The sequence below is a fragment of the Rattus norvegicus genome, chromosome 15 (assembly GCF_021556685.1).
Source record: "Rattus norvegicus strain SHRSP/BbbUtx chromosome 15, alternate assembly SHRSP_T2T, whole genome shotgun sequence".
Lineage (NCBI taxonomy): Eukaryota > Metazoa > Chordata > Mammalia > Rodentia > Muridae > Rattus > Rattus norvegicus.
In genome coordinates, this window is record NC_141548.1 from 294,910 (window position 1) to 310,191 (window position 15,282).

The 15,282-nt window shown below is 48.5% G+C and overlaps 1 protein-coding gene and 1 long non-coding RNA gene across 24 annotated transcripts in view; one reads left to right on the forward strand and one right to left on the reverse strand.

Moving 5' to 3' along the window:
* The window catches only part of LOC103693799 (uncharacterized), a 33,622-nt gene extending 21,399 nt beyond the window's left edge, over window positions 1-12,223 (reverse strand). For 2 of the 3 annotated variants that reach the window (XR_015638596.1, XR_015638595.1), the window contains exons 1-2: window positions 12,164-12,223; window positions 10,412-10,487 (exon numbers count right to left, since the gene is read on the reverse strand). This is a non-coding gene — a long non-coding RNA (uncharacterized LOC103693799). Of the gene's footprint in view, window positions 1-2,920; window positions 2,972-10,411; window positions 10,488-12,163 lie in introns of all 3 variants that reach the window. The other variant, XR_015638597.1, reaches the window with a different exon arrangement.
* The window catches only part of Kcnma1 (potassium calcium-activated channel subfamily M alpha 1), a 705,305-nt gene continuing 701,579 nt past the window's right edge, over window positions 11,557-15,282 (forward strand). For 17 of the 21 annotated variants that reach the window (XM_087586686.1, XM_087586674.1, XM_087586678.1 and 14 more), the window contains exon 1: window positions 11,557-12,095. In XM_087586686.1, the coding sequence (XP_087442812.1) occupies window positions 11,718-12,095 (378 nt within the window). In that variant the 5' untranslated portion in view covers window positions 11,557-11,717. The remainder of the gene's footprint in view (window positions 12,096-15,282) is intronic. The other 4 variants (NM_031828.2, NM_001393699.1, NM_001393700.1 and 1 more) reach the window with 1 other exon arrangement.

Here is a 15,282-nt window from a genome sequence, read left to right on the forward strand (position 1 = left end):
AAGCCCTCTATTCCATCCCCCTCCCCCTTCTTTTTGAGTGTGTTCCCCCTCCCCAACCACCCCCTTTCCTACCCTGACATTCCCCTAAATTAAGGGGGACAGTCAGCCTTGGTAGGACCAAGGGCTTCTCCTCCCATTGGTGCCCAGCAAGGCCATCCTCTGCTACATATGCACCAGGAGCCACTGGTCCATCCATGTGTAGTCTTTGGGTAGTGGTTTAGTCCCTGGGAGCTCTGGTTGGTTGGTATTATTGTTTTTATGGGGTTGCAAGCCCCTTCAGCCCCTTCAATCCTTTCTCTAACTCCTCCAATAATACATCTATTCCTAATAAATAAGTAATACTTTTTCCTTTGTAGACCTGAGGACTTCATACTGGAGCAGCAGAACAGGACATACAGAGAGACACACTGGCCTCTTCTTCCCTTGGTTGTAAAGCATTGCTCACTGACCTAGAGAGACCAATGTTCTGGTCACTTTCCTGGCAAAGAGGTCTAGGCAGGTAGGATTCCCAGGAAAGGTGTCACACTTGTGGTCACTGGTGTTGGCAAAAAGCCTGGCTGGCTGCTCAAATGCCCGCCTACCTGGGCTGTCTTTTCTGGATGTTGTTTCTGTTGTCTCTTGCTCTTACCAATCCTCATCCGTTGTGGTGATGTGAACACAATGAAGGGAATTCTTGTTGGGTCCCCACCTCCTAACACACAGCCAGGATTCCCCATCCCTTGTCCACAGCCAGTACAATCCTTGAGGCTGTCCAGACTAAAAGGGTACCCCAGGATGTGCTGCACAGGCACACCCTACATCTCAAGCATGTTTTCTTCCTGAGAAAGGAAAAAAGAGTGAGAAGAGAGGGATCGAGCAGTGAGAGCAAGCAAACGAAAGACGGATGGAGGATAGATGATAGACAGACAAAAAATGTGTCAGGAATCTGCCAGCAGGATTCTGTGATTTACTGTGTATATGTGTTTCATTCTCTGGAATGGGGCCCCATCTATTCTAGCCACACCCATCTGTGCTAGAGAAAAGGATGCCAGCAGGAAGTGATCAACTTTGGTGTTCTACGTCCCCTTTTCTTTTTCTGGGGTGGGGGTCCTCTCTAGTTCTCTCTGTTTCATTTCACTTTTTACTCTCGTTTCTATTCCTTCTGTTCTAGAATGTTACCCACTCCCTGCCGCTTCCCCATCCTCCGTTCTGTTCCAGGATGTTGCCCCTTCCCACCACTTTCCTTCAAAGGCATAGTGGGACACCTGCTTTTTCATCCCCCCCCCCATTATCCCCAGTCTCCCCAACCTAGACAGGATCCTGATTTTCCTGTCACTCCAGGACCCACCCACAGAGGTGCTTCAAAGCTCCTGCTTTGATCTGATGCTGCATCGACCCAGTTCCAGGCAGAGGCTCAGAACTGAGCGGCCAGCTGTATCCACTGTGTTTAAAGCTTAGTGAAGGTTTGTCCTGAGCTTCCTGGGTCCCTGTCCTCAGCGGGTGCTCAGAGTCCCAGATGACATGGGAAAGGACTCTCTGCACGACCACTTCCAGCCTGGGGACTTGAGAGGCTCTGCATGCTGGTGCACAGCTGGGTGCAGCCACACTGGGGCTCTGTGGGAGCAAAAGGCTCCATGAGTCCTAGAGACCCAGATTAGCATTTTAAAGAATCAACAAGAAGGGAACTCAGAGACCTGCTGGGGACAGGAAAGAGAGGAAGACTCATTGCATAGGGCATGGGTCACAGTAGGCCCATCTGCTGCCCAGGTAGCCTTAGGGAGGGCACAAAGGGTACAGGAAAGGTTTCTAACTCCAGCTTAGGCATGGCAGCAAAGAGGCTTTGGGCATTCTGTCAATCATCTTCAAACAGCACTGTCTCAAGTCTAAAAGGGAACATGTCAGACAAAACCCTCACTACCATGCCTCTCTCCCTGGGGAGGCCTAGGAGAAGTAGAGAGCAGAGGTCTTGGTGACTACCAGGCACGCTGTGTACTGACCTTAAGCACTTGTGTGAGCAGCAGCTCTCTCTGAGTCTAGATGAAGTATTTGCTTTTAAATTCTAGCGCCCCACCTTCTACATCTGCAGAGTGGACCGGATAAGAATTCAACCCAGTAGGAAAGTTCACCCCAGGGCCAACACATGAAGGATGATTTCATCATATATTCCCATTTTGGAACTAAATGAGAACAGTGCATCCCATCCAGTTCTCCTAAAGCCAGTTGCCCCCAAGTTGGTCTTTGCCTCAGGGTAAAGGGTTTCATGCTCAGCACCAAGTTCTCATGCAATGACATCATTCTTCTCATTATGGCAGCTTTTTTACTCCCATCGTGTACTTTTGTTTTCTATGTGTAGCAGTGCTGATTGGTGAAGATGTGGTGTCCAGGAATTCCTTTTGAAGTGAATTAAGGGTGTTGGCTGAGAACCGGTGTGACCTGAGCAATGGGGAAAAAACAGGAGAGAGTGGTCTCTAGGAACTGTTTGTATTCAATCTAGGAGTCTATGAAGAGTCCATGGTGGTGTCCAACCGCATGGGTCGGCTACCAGCCATGCTTGTGCTGGCCTGGAAGGAAGGGTGTGCTGTATCTCCAGAGGATTTCTCTGTCTGCCAACTCTGCTCCAGGAGTTCTCTCACAAGTCTCTGTGGAAGAAGCTAGGAAAGAGGGGGCAGAGCCCTCTGGACTGTATGATGGGAAAGATAAATTCTGTACCCTTTAGATTGGTTCTCAAATGGACTCAAGTACTCCCATGCCTTTAATGGAAAGCCATTTCAGGAGGTCCCAGCCTATGATGGACCATTGGATTTAATGGACAGCCATCTCGATAGGCTAGCAGATTAAGAAGCACTGGGCTTCTAAACACATAACAGAGGGGCTAGAATTCCCATCTGAGCCATTGACTTTAGATAGAATATGTCTTGAAATAAAAGCCATGGATGCATACCTGCCCATCTGTCTCCGTACAGTGTCACCAAGACGGGGCTTGATAGAAGAGCTGAGAGCAAGTCAGATAAAAAGCTTTAAGTCTACAACTATCCATCATTCCCTGAGTTCCCAGGGTGGCTAGGGCAGTCTGTGGCTTACTTTGCTCAACTTACAGCTTTCAATTTTGTGATAAGGAGAGAACAAAATGAGATTGATAGATGACCAAACAGAAGTGTCTGCACGCCTTTCTTCAGCTGAGCATATTCTGGAAAGCCAATATCACCTAGCGCCCATAAAGGCTGTCCCTAAAGGGAAGTGCCACAGCACACTGGGCAGCTTCTTTTCCAACTCTACCTTGTCCTGCCTGTGCAGTGCTTAAGGTATCTTTCTGGAAGTACCCAATGTTTGTATTCAAACAGGTCCCCAGAGAGACAAAGCTGATAGACATTGCCAAAAGTCAAGGTTTTAAAAGCTTCTGGAATAGGCAGAGTTCACATCTCTCCATCTCTGTCTGTCTCTCTCTGTCTGTCTCAATCTCTCTGTCTCTCTCTGTCTCTCTGTCTCTCTCTGTCTCTCTCTCTGTCTCTCTCTCTGTCTCTCTGTCTCTCTCTGTCTCTCTCTCTCTGTCTCTGTCTCTGTCTCTGTCTCTGTCTCTCTCATATGTGTGACCTTTCTGGAGAATGTCCAGATAATTGACTGTGTTACGTTTATCTTTAGCTGTCCTTTGGGTTCATAGGATAATCACACAACATGCCCTGCAAAATTCCCCCAATGCTAGAATTAAGGTGCAAATTTGGGGCAAATGTGAGACAACCTCTTATGATTCCTGTGCATGGGGAGCACTCTTAGCTTTAAGTCAAATACATTCTGGGATGTTCACAGCATTCTTCCTTGGAAACATGGCCAGCTCATTGCATAAACATATTTGATGAACTTCCCTCTTGAACTCAGAGACCAGTTTATTGCTGTACGTCCCTTTTATGGCTCATTCTCTTACATCTCCCAGGGCACTGCTAAATTGAAAAATGTTTTGGTTTGTTTTAGAAAGATATAAGTAAGCTGTGCTTCTTGGTTTCATACAAACAGACTCACCCGTGGTTCATAATCTTTTTGAGCTATTAGAATTGTACTTCTTCTTGGAAAGTAGGACATTTGGTAACTGTGGGGATACTGAAGCCAAGGATGGGATAAACTTATAAGGGAGGGAGCTGTTACAGATGTGTGTGTGTGTGTATGTGTGTGTGTGTGTGTGTGTGTGTGTGTGTGTGTGTGTGCGCGCGCGCACGCGCCAAAGTCTATGGCCAGAGGCTGACATTTAGTGTCTTCCTTCATTGCTGGCCACCTTATTTTTTAAGGTAAGGTATCTTGGTGAACTTGGCATTCAAGAGTTTGCCCAGACAAGCTGGCCAGTGAGTCCCATGGATCCTGTCTCAGTCTCCCCAGCCTTGGTTACAGGCAAGTGCATATGGCTTTCTATGTAGATGCAGGGGATCAGAACTTGCTCATGCCCCATGCTTGTGCTGCAGGCACTTTACCCACTGAACTATCTCCCAGGCCCCTCAGACTCTGTTATCACAAAACAAGGTGTGGCATGCACAAATCAGAATCAGAAGCCAGGAAACCCATCCCTGGCCACCACCAACATGTTTAACTTCATGGCTTCTTATTCCCAAGATAGTTTCTAAGCAGGGAAGATTGTTCTCAGCATCATTCTCATCTGAGGAGCAGGAGTAAGTCCTCCTCCCTATTTATATGCTGCTTTGTGTCCCAAAGTCCTTATTTATTCAGAACAAGGAACTGAGTGCTGGACTCCCCAGCTCTGGAAGCAGAGCTTCTACACGCATTAAACTAGGAACCCCAAAGGCGGGGGAAAAAAAAAGAGTAGCCAGTGCTTTGGTCTGGAAGCCCAGAACACACAAGAAGCACAGAGAGGCTCTTCCTTTGGTTTTCTCTCAGCACCAGAGACGAAAGCAGACTCTCTGACTATGGAAGCCTCTCAGAGGCGAGGCTCAAGACACTGGTGGTCTGCTAGAGACAATCCTGGCAGAGTTGACAAAGACAGAGGGATGATCAGGATCGTCTTCTGGCAACCCAGCAAATGGAAGTGGAAGGTGCCTTCCAGCCAGGACATGGCCTCTGAGTTTATTCCAACAACCATAACCCCAGACATTGGCACCATCTTTGACAAGGAAGAGTTCCTGTTAGCTTCCTGCCACTCTTCTCCAAAGGTAATGGCTCCACTCCCCGAGACAGGGTTTCTCTATGTAGCCTGGTTATCTTGGAGCTCACTCTGTAGACCAGGCTTGCCTGAGACTCAGAGATCTGGCTATCTCTGCCTCTTGAATGCTGGGATTAAAGGTGTGCACCACTATGCCTGGATACGGCAATAGTTTTGATGTGTTAGAAAAGGAGGCAATGACTTTGAGACTCTCATGCCCTGACTCAAGTTCTTTGCTAGACATGGGCTGATCTGAGGTCTGTGATGTAGTAAGGGGCTGGGAAGGACCCTGTGGCCAGTTGGTCTCAGATAACATCTACTGAGGCCAGGATGCAAGAATATCAGTGGAGGCCTTTTGACATCTCTCAACTACTGTAAGAGATTTGCACACAGTTTTAGAGATTGTTTTTAAATATATGAAATTTGAGGATAAGCCACAATTCAGTAGTCTGCCATCTGCTGGTCCGCCACTCAGTTGTTCTTCCAGGCTCTTTAAGGATAGAGAAAATCCTTACAGTTTAATGTGAAAGGAAAGTAGGGTGAAAGTTACACGTTTACTGTAGTTTTAACCTTGTGAAAATACATATCCCCCCCCAGGAAAAATCTAAGTATGTAAAATGTCAAGTGATTAGGTGATCTGTGGATGGTGGGATTCTAGGTAGAGTGAATGTCCTCTCACAAAGATTCCATAGTCTGATTCTTTCTAATAAGTCTGGATTAATCATATAAACAGAAATAAGTAGATATTAATTAGTTATGAAAAGAAAACCTAACCCATTCACACCTGCTTTCTTGTCCCTCTTTCCACTCGACGAACCTTGGATATAGTTTTGAGGGTTGGGCCACTATGATCTTCCCCCTTTGTCATAAATCAGAAATTATTCCAGAGGTAGAGGACTCCTGGCATGTCAAGTAACTCAATGGGAGAACTCAGCCTCAGTTTCTTGGAGCTGTAGGAAGTCAGAGTACCTACTTTCCTGTCTTCCACCACAAATAGATTAAAGGAGGTGAGAAGGCAGGGGTGCACCATGGTAATTGTGTATGTGTGCCTGCATGTGTGTATAGTATGTGTGTATATGTACACATGTGCTTGTGTGCTTGTGAGCATGTGTACACATATGCTTAGGTGGCTACACTTGTGGGGGCCGGAGGACAAGCTCAAGTGTCCTTCCTCAGACATTACTCCACTTTTCTCTGAGAGTTTTCTTATTCCCTGACACTTATTCCTTGGTCCACTCTGATCAGTGAGTAGAAAGGATCTCCCTGCTCCTGACTGCCCAGATCTAAGATTTTAACTGAGCCTCATGCCCAGTTTTAAAAAAATATGCCCACGAGTTATGACGGCCAACCTTAGGTTCCAGTGCTTGGAAGAGAGGCATGTTGTCAGCTCTTTCTAGCTTTTCACATCATGGCAATTTAAGGAAGCACGGTGACACCAATGGCAGTCGTAGCTATGACGGAGCATCAGATTGTATTGTGGAAAGAACATGAACTGTGCCATCTACCTTCACGCAACACTTTATATGGTATGGGACTCGTAAGTGGATGGTTGATATCATCCTGATTATGACTTTTCTTTACTTTTCCTTAAAACATTCAATTCATTCATTTATGAGAGTTTTGTCTGCATGTATATATGTGAACCATATGAGTGGTTGATGCTTTAAGAGATCATAGGAGGGTACCGGATTTCTCCAAACCGGAGTTCTAGATGGTTGTGAACTATTATGTGGGTCTTAGGAAACAAAGCAGGGCCTCTTAGGAGCAACAAGTGTCTTTAATGGCCGGGACATCTCTCCAGCTTTAATATTTTTAAATGGACAAACATTGCATTATGTATATTGCACAGCATTATTTGAAATATTTATTCTTTGTGGAATGGATAATCCGCTAACTCAAGCTGATTCTGTATTACTTTTTCCTTGTATGTATCTGTGGCCAGAACCTTAGTGTTCCTTCTCAAGTATACTAAACGTTATTAACTGTAGTCCGTTTGTGTCCTCTGACCACTAGCATTCAAACCCATGGTTCCCTTTCCTGTGGTTACATTGTTTGTTTGACTGTGAAATGTTCCTCAGGATTTCCATGTCTCAAATGAATGAATCAGCCCCCCTTTGAATCCTCACCAAGAAGTGGTCTACCAGAAGATGCCACCAGAGGACGCCACACCACTTAGGGAGGCATTACTGAGTCTCCTAGCAGATTTGTAAAGTTTTTTGTTTTGTTTTGTTTTGTTTTGTTTTGTTTTTTTGTTTGTTTTCAATCTGAGTATCAGGATTAGGTCCAGGCTGGGGCTATAGAAAAGAAATCTCAGCATGTTAACTGTGATACTCGGCTGATAACTATTTAAACAACCTTTCATATTCTCTTTGGACTTTGCAATCATTCTGCTTTTTTAGTTTGTGTGCTCATGCACTTCGACTCACGTATTTCTTTTAAGTCCCATTGGGAATGCCCAGCTTAGAATAGTTAACAGATTTGAAAATCCAGGCTTGCTCTGAAAGTGACTGTAAACACAGGTGCATTTGGTGAAGAGTTTGGGAAGCTTTCATGTGTACAGGCAAATAAATGTCTCCTATTGTAAGTTTCTAGTTTTTGTAAGCTTTTAGTTCTTGTACTATGGCCCTAGATACTCAACCTGTAGACACACCTACAGTAGTTAGAGACGATACTCTGGGGGTTATTTGTAGATACTAGAGCCCCCCATTTCCTAGGCTAAAGAAAGAGGGAGAAGTCAGTGGGTAGGTGTGGGTGACAGATCCTATGCAAGCTGATGGGTTCTTCCCATCTGGAGGTTGGCCACAACCTGGTATGAGGCCCTCTGGGATAAAAATTACATACAGCAAAGCTCAGGGATTTCTGAAGCTGCACGGTCTTGCTCCGACCATCTTTCTGAGGGGCTGTGTAGGTGTGTAGAGCAGCAAAGTGGAGGCAGGGGCCTCTAATCCCACTTCTTCCCAAAGATTGCACTATATGAGCAAAGCCAGGGGCCAGAAGATCTGATCCAAGTTTATCCAGTTTATGGAGTGTGTGTGTCATAGTTATAGCAAACAATATGTATGTTTTCTTCTTCATTCTTCCAGATAACCCTTTGAGATAGGCTAGGTGGTGTGTGTGTGTGTGTGTGTGTGTGTGTGTGTGTGTGTGTGTGTGTGTGTACAGTGCAGAGTGTTTGGAGGCCAGAGGTTGATGCCATATATTTTAGTCAATCAACTTTCTACATCAATTGAAGCAGGCTCAATTTGAGGCTTACCCTCCTGGTTTCTGGTTTTTGTTTGTTTGTTTGTTTGTTTTTTGTTTTTGTTTGTTTTTCGGCTTTGCTGTCTGTCCAGCAACTCCCCTGGTATCTGCATCTCTCTACTTCCCAGTACCAGAGTATATACCATGACTGGACTTTATGTGGGTGCTAGGGATCCAAACTCAGCTCCTCATCCTTGTGCAGCAAGCATTTACTCTCCAAGCTCCCTCTCCTGCCTCTGGTTTCAGTTTTAGAAATGAATAACACAAGCCTACGATGTCCAAGGATCTTTTTGAATGCGAGGTTCCTCTGTGTCTGGGAAGAGCCTCTTCCTAAATGGCTGGTAAGAGAGTTGGGCAAAGGCCTGATGATATCTATTCCCAGTAGTCAGGAATACTCTCATTCTGTGCCTATATTCTGAGTGTCCCAAGTCCATTCAGGTGATAATATTGACCTTGATGAAGGTCTCTGATGAATTCTGAGGAAGTCACAGTTTTGGACAACACTGGAGAGGCTGAAAGCTTCAGTCACCAAAGCAGAAAGAGGTGGTGGCTGGGGTGCGTACCTCATGGGGCTTCTGGGACCCTCTAGATGATGATGGTGACAATGGAGTCAGAACACATGTAGGGACTTCACATGTGGGATGACAGAAGGCACAGCATCCGCCAGACTCTTGTAAGTCACCATGAAACTAGCTTTCTAGGAAGATCTAGGTTGCAGGTATTGGCTAGGAAGAATCTAGAGGGGACCACTGGCTGCGAAGGTTCAAGTTTTGTTCCTATGGGAATACATTCCGAAGGCTCACTAAGCCACAGTGGGGCAGAGCAGTACCTGTTCTTTGCTGAGTTTATGCTATGGATGTCTCAGTTTTAAATGTTAAATCTCGGACTTAAGGAAAGTCCCTCACGCTTGGCGTGTGTTGAGGCACACTCACAGCTATTGAGGAGGCCAACAAAGGAACCTCAGTACCACAGTCATTTGCATCCCTTCCCAGCCTTTCCAAGTCTTACCCAGCCTGATTCTGGGATAGAGCTAGGGGCATTGAATACATGGGGATTGTGAAGGACAGATGATATTGGAGGGACCACTGGATGGTTTAAGGGGAGACTGAGGCAATTTCTCCTTCTGGAAAACACAATTTATAGCTCTCTTCTTTAAAACATAAACTACCTCAGTGCGTGTGTGTGTGTGTGTGTGTGTGTGTGTAAACATGAGTGTGCACCATAACATGCACATAGGTATGAGAGAATGGTTAACAGGAGTTAGTTTATTCTTTTCACTGTGACTTTCAGAGATCAGGTTCAGGTGGTCAGGTTTGGAGGCAAGTAACTTTAACAGTTGAGCCTTTTTGCTGGCCTTCTGTTATATACTGTTTTTTTTTTTTTGGGGGGGGGTGATTTTGGCCTTAATTCTTTTCTAGTAGATATGTTTACTGAGCCCAAGGAATATACCAACCGATTTGAGACTCATTATTTTCGGTGTCTGCCAGGTTTGGCCTCCTTTGGCCCTTCTTGGCTGACCAATGATTTAGGTAGTGACAGCTTGTTCAGGTAAGGAGCCTCACTTGGGCCAGTTTACCATATGAGGAGTCTTGAAAGGAACCTGAGAATTCCAATTAGGCTATAACTAATGAGCTGGAAAGTTTGGGGAAATCACTGAGGGCAATGAGGGGAGAGTGATTGTCTTGGTTTTAATTAGCACAGGAAAAAGTTGTGGTACAGCTGCCAGCCTGGAGAAGTGGCCAGAGTGAGAAAGTTTCTGTGTGACTGGGGGTTGGGTGGGGGGGACAGGGGCTGCTCAACAAACCCGGACTCCTTCCCTTTAAAGGGGAGAAACGAATGGGGAAACCAGAAATGTAGAAAGGCAAGCCTGAATGCAGAATACCCACCATTCAGTTGCTCTCCTCACATGACTCTAAAGGACAAGGAAGAGACCCTTTAAGAAACCCGTTGTCTACCCAAGTTTGTTCCACACCAACAGTCAGGCTGCTGTCTTCTTTGCCTACTATCAGGTTGCTTGATAAGGAAATAACAAAGAACAAACAACAAACCCACCTGCAGCTGTCAGAGGTCATAGACTACCAACAGACTTTCAGATGCCCCTGTTCATCAGCAACGCACGCTGTGGCACCTAGGAAACGAAAGTGTGAATGAACTATCAGTCAGCACGCGTACTGTGCTCACTAGGGTCTTCCTTAGTCTCCAAGCCTGAGGATCTAGGGGCAATAATAAGCCCATTGAATGGAGCCGACAGCCAACCACTCCTCCCCTCCCCATTAGGGGTTCCTCAGGCACCTGGTGGCTTTCCCTTCTGGTACCCCGCTGAGCTTAAGGGGGCGCAACACCTGCTAAATCCTGCATCTGGGCTGGGGGCGCTATACTCTGTGTCCTGAGTGGTGGGGGGCCGCATGCCCGACCACTTCCAAAAGACCTGCGGCCCCTACTCAGCCCCAAGCCGTGGCCAGCCTGGTAAGCCTCCTCCCCTCTCGCTTCGGGCGGCTTGAGCCCGCGCCTGCTCCAGTTGCTGCAGCTGCCACTGTTGGCGGCTGCGGGGAGCGCGGGGCGCGCGCCGAAGAGGCTCCGGCTGCGAGAACGGGGACGAGGAAGAGCCCGAGGAGGCGAGGAGGAAGAAGCGAGCAGAGGCCGAGGAGGCTCGGGGTCGCGAAGACCCGGTCCGAAGGGGTCCGGCAGGGCATCCGCTAGCTGGCCGCGGAGGCAGGGCAGACAGCCGCAGCCAATTTACCGCGGCCCCGCGAGCTCAGGAGGCGGCGATCCAGGAGCGGAGCGCAGTCTGGGGGAGGAAGGGTGGCGCGGGCACGCCCGGGCGGGAGGGCGCGGATTCTCCGATCTTAACGAGCTGTCTTCTCATCACCCGAGAGAGCTGCGCGGGGACGGGCGGGGGACCCCGGGCCGGGGCGCAGCGCACACGCGTGGCGCACGCCAAGTGGACCGGGCGGCGCCGAAGGCACTCGGGATCGCGCTTTCGGAGCTTCGGGCCGCCCAGACCCCGGGCGCGGACGGCCCGCGGCGCCCCCTGGGCTCTCGGTGCCCCGCGCAGCCCCGGGGGCGATCGGAGCCCGGGTCGGGGAGTGGGAGCCACCCGCGCTCATCCCCTTCCCCCCCCGGGCGGGCGGGCAGCCCGGGGGAGGGCGGGCGGCGGCGCTTGGCTGTATATATCTCCGCACACCCCGCCAGGTCGCGCACAGCGCCCCGAGCCCAGGCGCCTCCCCGCCCCCCTCCCGGCGCTCCGCGGCGGCGGCGGCAGCAGTAGCAGCAACATGGCTGTTGATGGGTGTTCGGGGTGGCGCTGGCGGCGGGAGGAGCTCCCTCGAGCCCCTGCGCCGGCCGTCCGTTGCTAGCTATGGCAAACGGTGGCGGCGGCGGCGGCGGCGGCAGCAGCGGCAGCAGCGGCGGCGGCGGCGGCGGCGGCGGAGGCAGCGGTCTTAGAATGAGCAGCAATATCCACGCGAACCATCTCAGCCTAGACGCGTCCTCTTCTTCCTCCTCCTCTTCTTCCTCCTCCTCTTCCTCCTCGTCCTCGGTCCACGAGCCCAAGATGGATGCGCTCATCATCCCGGTGACCATGGAGGTGCCGTGCGACAGCCGGGGCCAACGCATGTGGTGGGCTTTCTTGGCCTCCTCCATGGTGACTTTCTTCGGGGGCCTCTTCATCATCTTGCTCTGGCGGACTCTCAAGTACCTGTGGACCGTTTGCTGCCACTGCGGGGGCAAGACGAAGGTAACGCGCGCCCCGGGCGCCCGCCCCTGCGCCATCCCAGCCATCTCTCGGCGTCCCCTGCAGCCCACCTCTTAGCTCCGCACCGTGTCTTGCCTCCTTCCGTCCTACCAGCCTTGTCCCCGTCGCCTGCCCTTCCCTCCCCTTTCCCTGTGCCCTCGGATTGGGGCAGCGGTCTGTGCGCCAGGGGTGAGGAGTTGACCCCAGCCGGTGCGCTCTGGGACACAGACCCCCGCTTTACTTCTCTACTTATTGTAGGGTTATTGGTGGCTACGGCCGGACCCGGGTCGGGGGTACATGTGTCTTTCGGGCATGTTGTTGCAGGGTGAGGAGAAGGAACCTTGCGGGGGACACAGGAAGCTGAAAGACCCTGGGTGCGTGCTGGGCATCACTCACTGGCTGCGTCCAGGCTCATCACAGCGGGCTGGCTGGGACAGATCAGCTCCTACTTTAGGAGCTTGTTGGGGAAATCAGTTCATAGGGTCCCTAAGAAGGGAACGTCATTAGAGCAAGGGAGAAAATCTTTTGCATTTTGGAATTCTGGGGGAGGAATATGGCTTTAGAAAGTGGGGGCACAGGGATCAATAAAAAGTTGAAAAGAGTTATCCTGGAATGGGGTCAATCTATGGAGAATCACTTTCTAAACGTGGCATGGTTGCAAGTCTGATGCTTCCGCCCACTCCATCACTTACGTTTTCTTTGTGGAACATTCCCCTGCCCCAAGTACTTTCACCACCTCTACACTCCTCTCCTAGGCCACCCACTTTGGATCCCTGCAAATACAGCCAGCAGCTCCAATCTGTAGCACCAGGGTTGCACACCTCAGGGTCCAAGGGAACTCTGCTTCACGAAGCCCCCCTTTGGCACTCGATGTGGCTGGAAGTTGCCTTAAGCTATTCCTGGCAGAGTCGCCCACCCGTGTTAGGACTCACATCTCAGATATATGGTTGCTAGGCTTACTCCTGGGCTGTGTCCATATCCTAGAGGGGTCTCTGCCCACCACCTAGCACTAGCTGGGCACAGGGGTCCGGAGGTGGGCAGTGTTTGAGAGAGAACTACAGAATGAATAAAAGAAAGAACAGGGAACAAAAAGAGGGAGCTGAACTGGGTGCCTTCTTTTAGAGAAATTCTGATCCAAGAGAACTTAACAGCACCCACACTTTTGGAGAGAGGAGATCTCTAGGGGGGGGGGGTTGGGCAAGGCACTCATCCTGGTTCCCAGGTGTCAACACCTGCTCTAGTAAAGTTAATCACAGGACCCCCCTCAGGCATTACAGGGTTCAGCAACTTGTGGCATCTTGTAGCTGCTAAAGAGAAGAGTTAGGTTAAAGGGGAAGGCTGACTATGAAACCCAAGGGCAACTGAAGCACTCTGTGTCATTAATTATACATTACCGTAGGTGCTGGGCTCAGCTGTGTTTTGTGGCAGCACATTTGTGTTTTGGAAAATACTGGTGTGTTGGAATAAGGGAGGAAAAAGTAAAACCTCCCTCCCTTCCTTCTTTGCTTCCTCTTGGCATTGCTCTGAAAGCCTCCAATGGTGACTGGTGGGCTTGTTTAGAGCCCGCTTCTTGATAATGAAGCACCCCCCCCCCCCAACCCTGTCCTTTTCAAGGAGAAAGTTCACTGGCCTTCCAGAGAAGCCCTCAGATTAAGCAAGGTTCCTACAGTCAGACTCAGAGACACTTTCTGCTCCATCAGACTTAACTGTAGCCTGATCACAGAATCCCATTCACTCATTCTTTCTACTGCATCTCCAGCTAGTCCTGGGAGCGTCTCCCTCCCATACTGAGACTTGGCCTCTATCTTTAGTTGCATGCTTCTCAATTATTTTCTATATGGAAGTGATTTGGGTTGGCTTAATAAAACAAACAAACCACCTTCTCTTTTCAGAAAGTGAGCAAATTTGGTCATAATGAAACCTTTTGTCATCCTGAGGTTTTAAGTGGAGTGTTTATCATCTCTTTACTCTAGGGGGTACCCTGTACTGGTTTAGTGCGTGTCATGAAATGTTTCTGAGAGAATTTACATAAAGAATCTCTCTCCTAAATAATGACCAGAGTAGCTTTTGCCAGTTTTCTCAGAAAATAGGTTTTGTGTAACAATAATTAAAAAATAAACCGATCTGTACACATTTGTCTACAGAGTCTTTAGCCTCAGAATCAGCAGAGTGAGAACAATTGAGAGTTTCAATACAGAAATCACCCTGGAATGAAAGATGATTGTGGTTGTTTGGAAAGATTGAAGGCCAAAATAGAGTATCATCCAGCTATTTTTGGTACTGTGAGTTCTTTTAGAATCATGCCCTGTTTTTTTTAATACCTGCCTCTTGATTAGTTCAATTAAATTGTGTGTATACTAAACTCCCTTTACCTAATGATGGTAAGTGAGAATTTTTCAGAGCTTCCCTTTCTACTCTTTGAGCTCTGTGTTTGTTTTGCAGTCAATCCCCTCTTTGCTTTTCAAATATTCCATAGTTTTGTCAAGACTCGGTACAGAATAAAGAATTCAGCTCAAGTTTAGAAAAGCTGTATCTGCCAGTCTCTTTAAGCAAACCTCTGCTGCTATTCCACAGAAATTTCTACCCACCCTCAAGCCTCTTCACCCACCCCACTCTTATCCAGGTCTAGTGTGACTTACTAGGAGCCAGAGTTCTGGGAAAGGTATCTACTCAGCATCTGAAATTCCCAGGGAGACGTGTTTCACCAGGAGTCTGGAATCCTATACATTTGTTCTCCGGGTCTGCACCATGACTTTTTTTTTTTTTGTCAAATGAACCCAAGACTGTGGACATACATGTTGGGGTCTCTGTTCATTTGTGCCTTTGGCCTCCAAATAACACAGAGCTAATGCCTTTGTTATTATTATTATCATTATTTTAAAAAGTTGTAAGCTTTTGGGGAGAAGTAGGGGAGTAATGGAGGAATATTTATGCTGGGTATGGTGGCACATGCCTGTATTCCAGTATTCAAGGACAGAGGCAGGAGGACTGTTTTAAGTCAGCTTGGACTAGGTAGCCATAAGCCTGTCTCAAATAGTGGGAGAGTGGACAGAATAATAGGCGCACAGCAAACCTCACCGTCCCATTCCTGACTTGAGCACGGTTCTTTGCTCAGGTTTTTCATGCTATTGCTTCCCTCCACCACCCTGAGTTACATCAGTGTGCGTTGGTCATTTGGCAACAGAGTTTT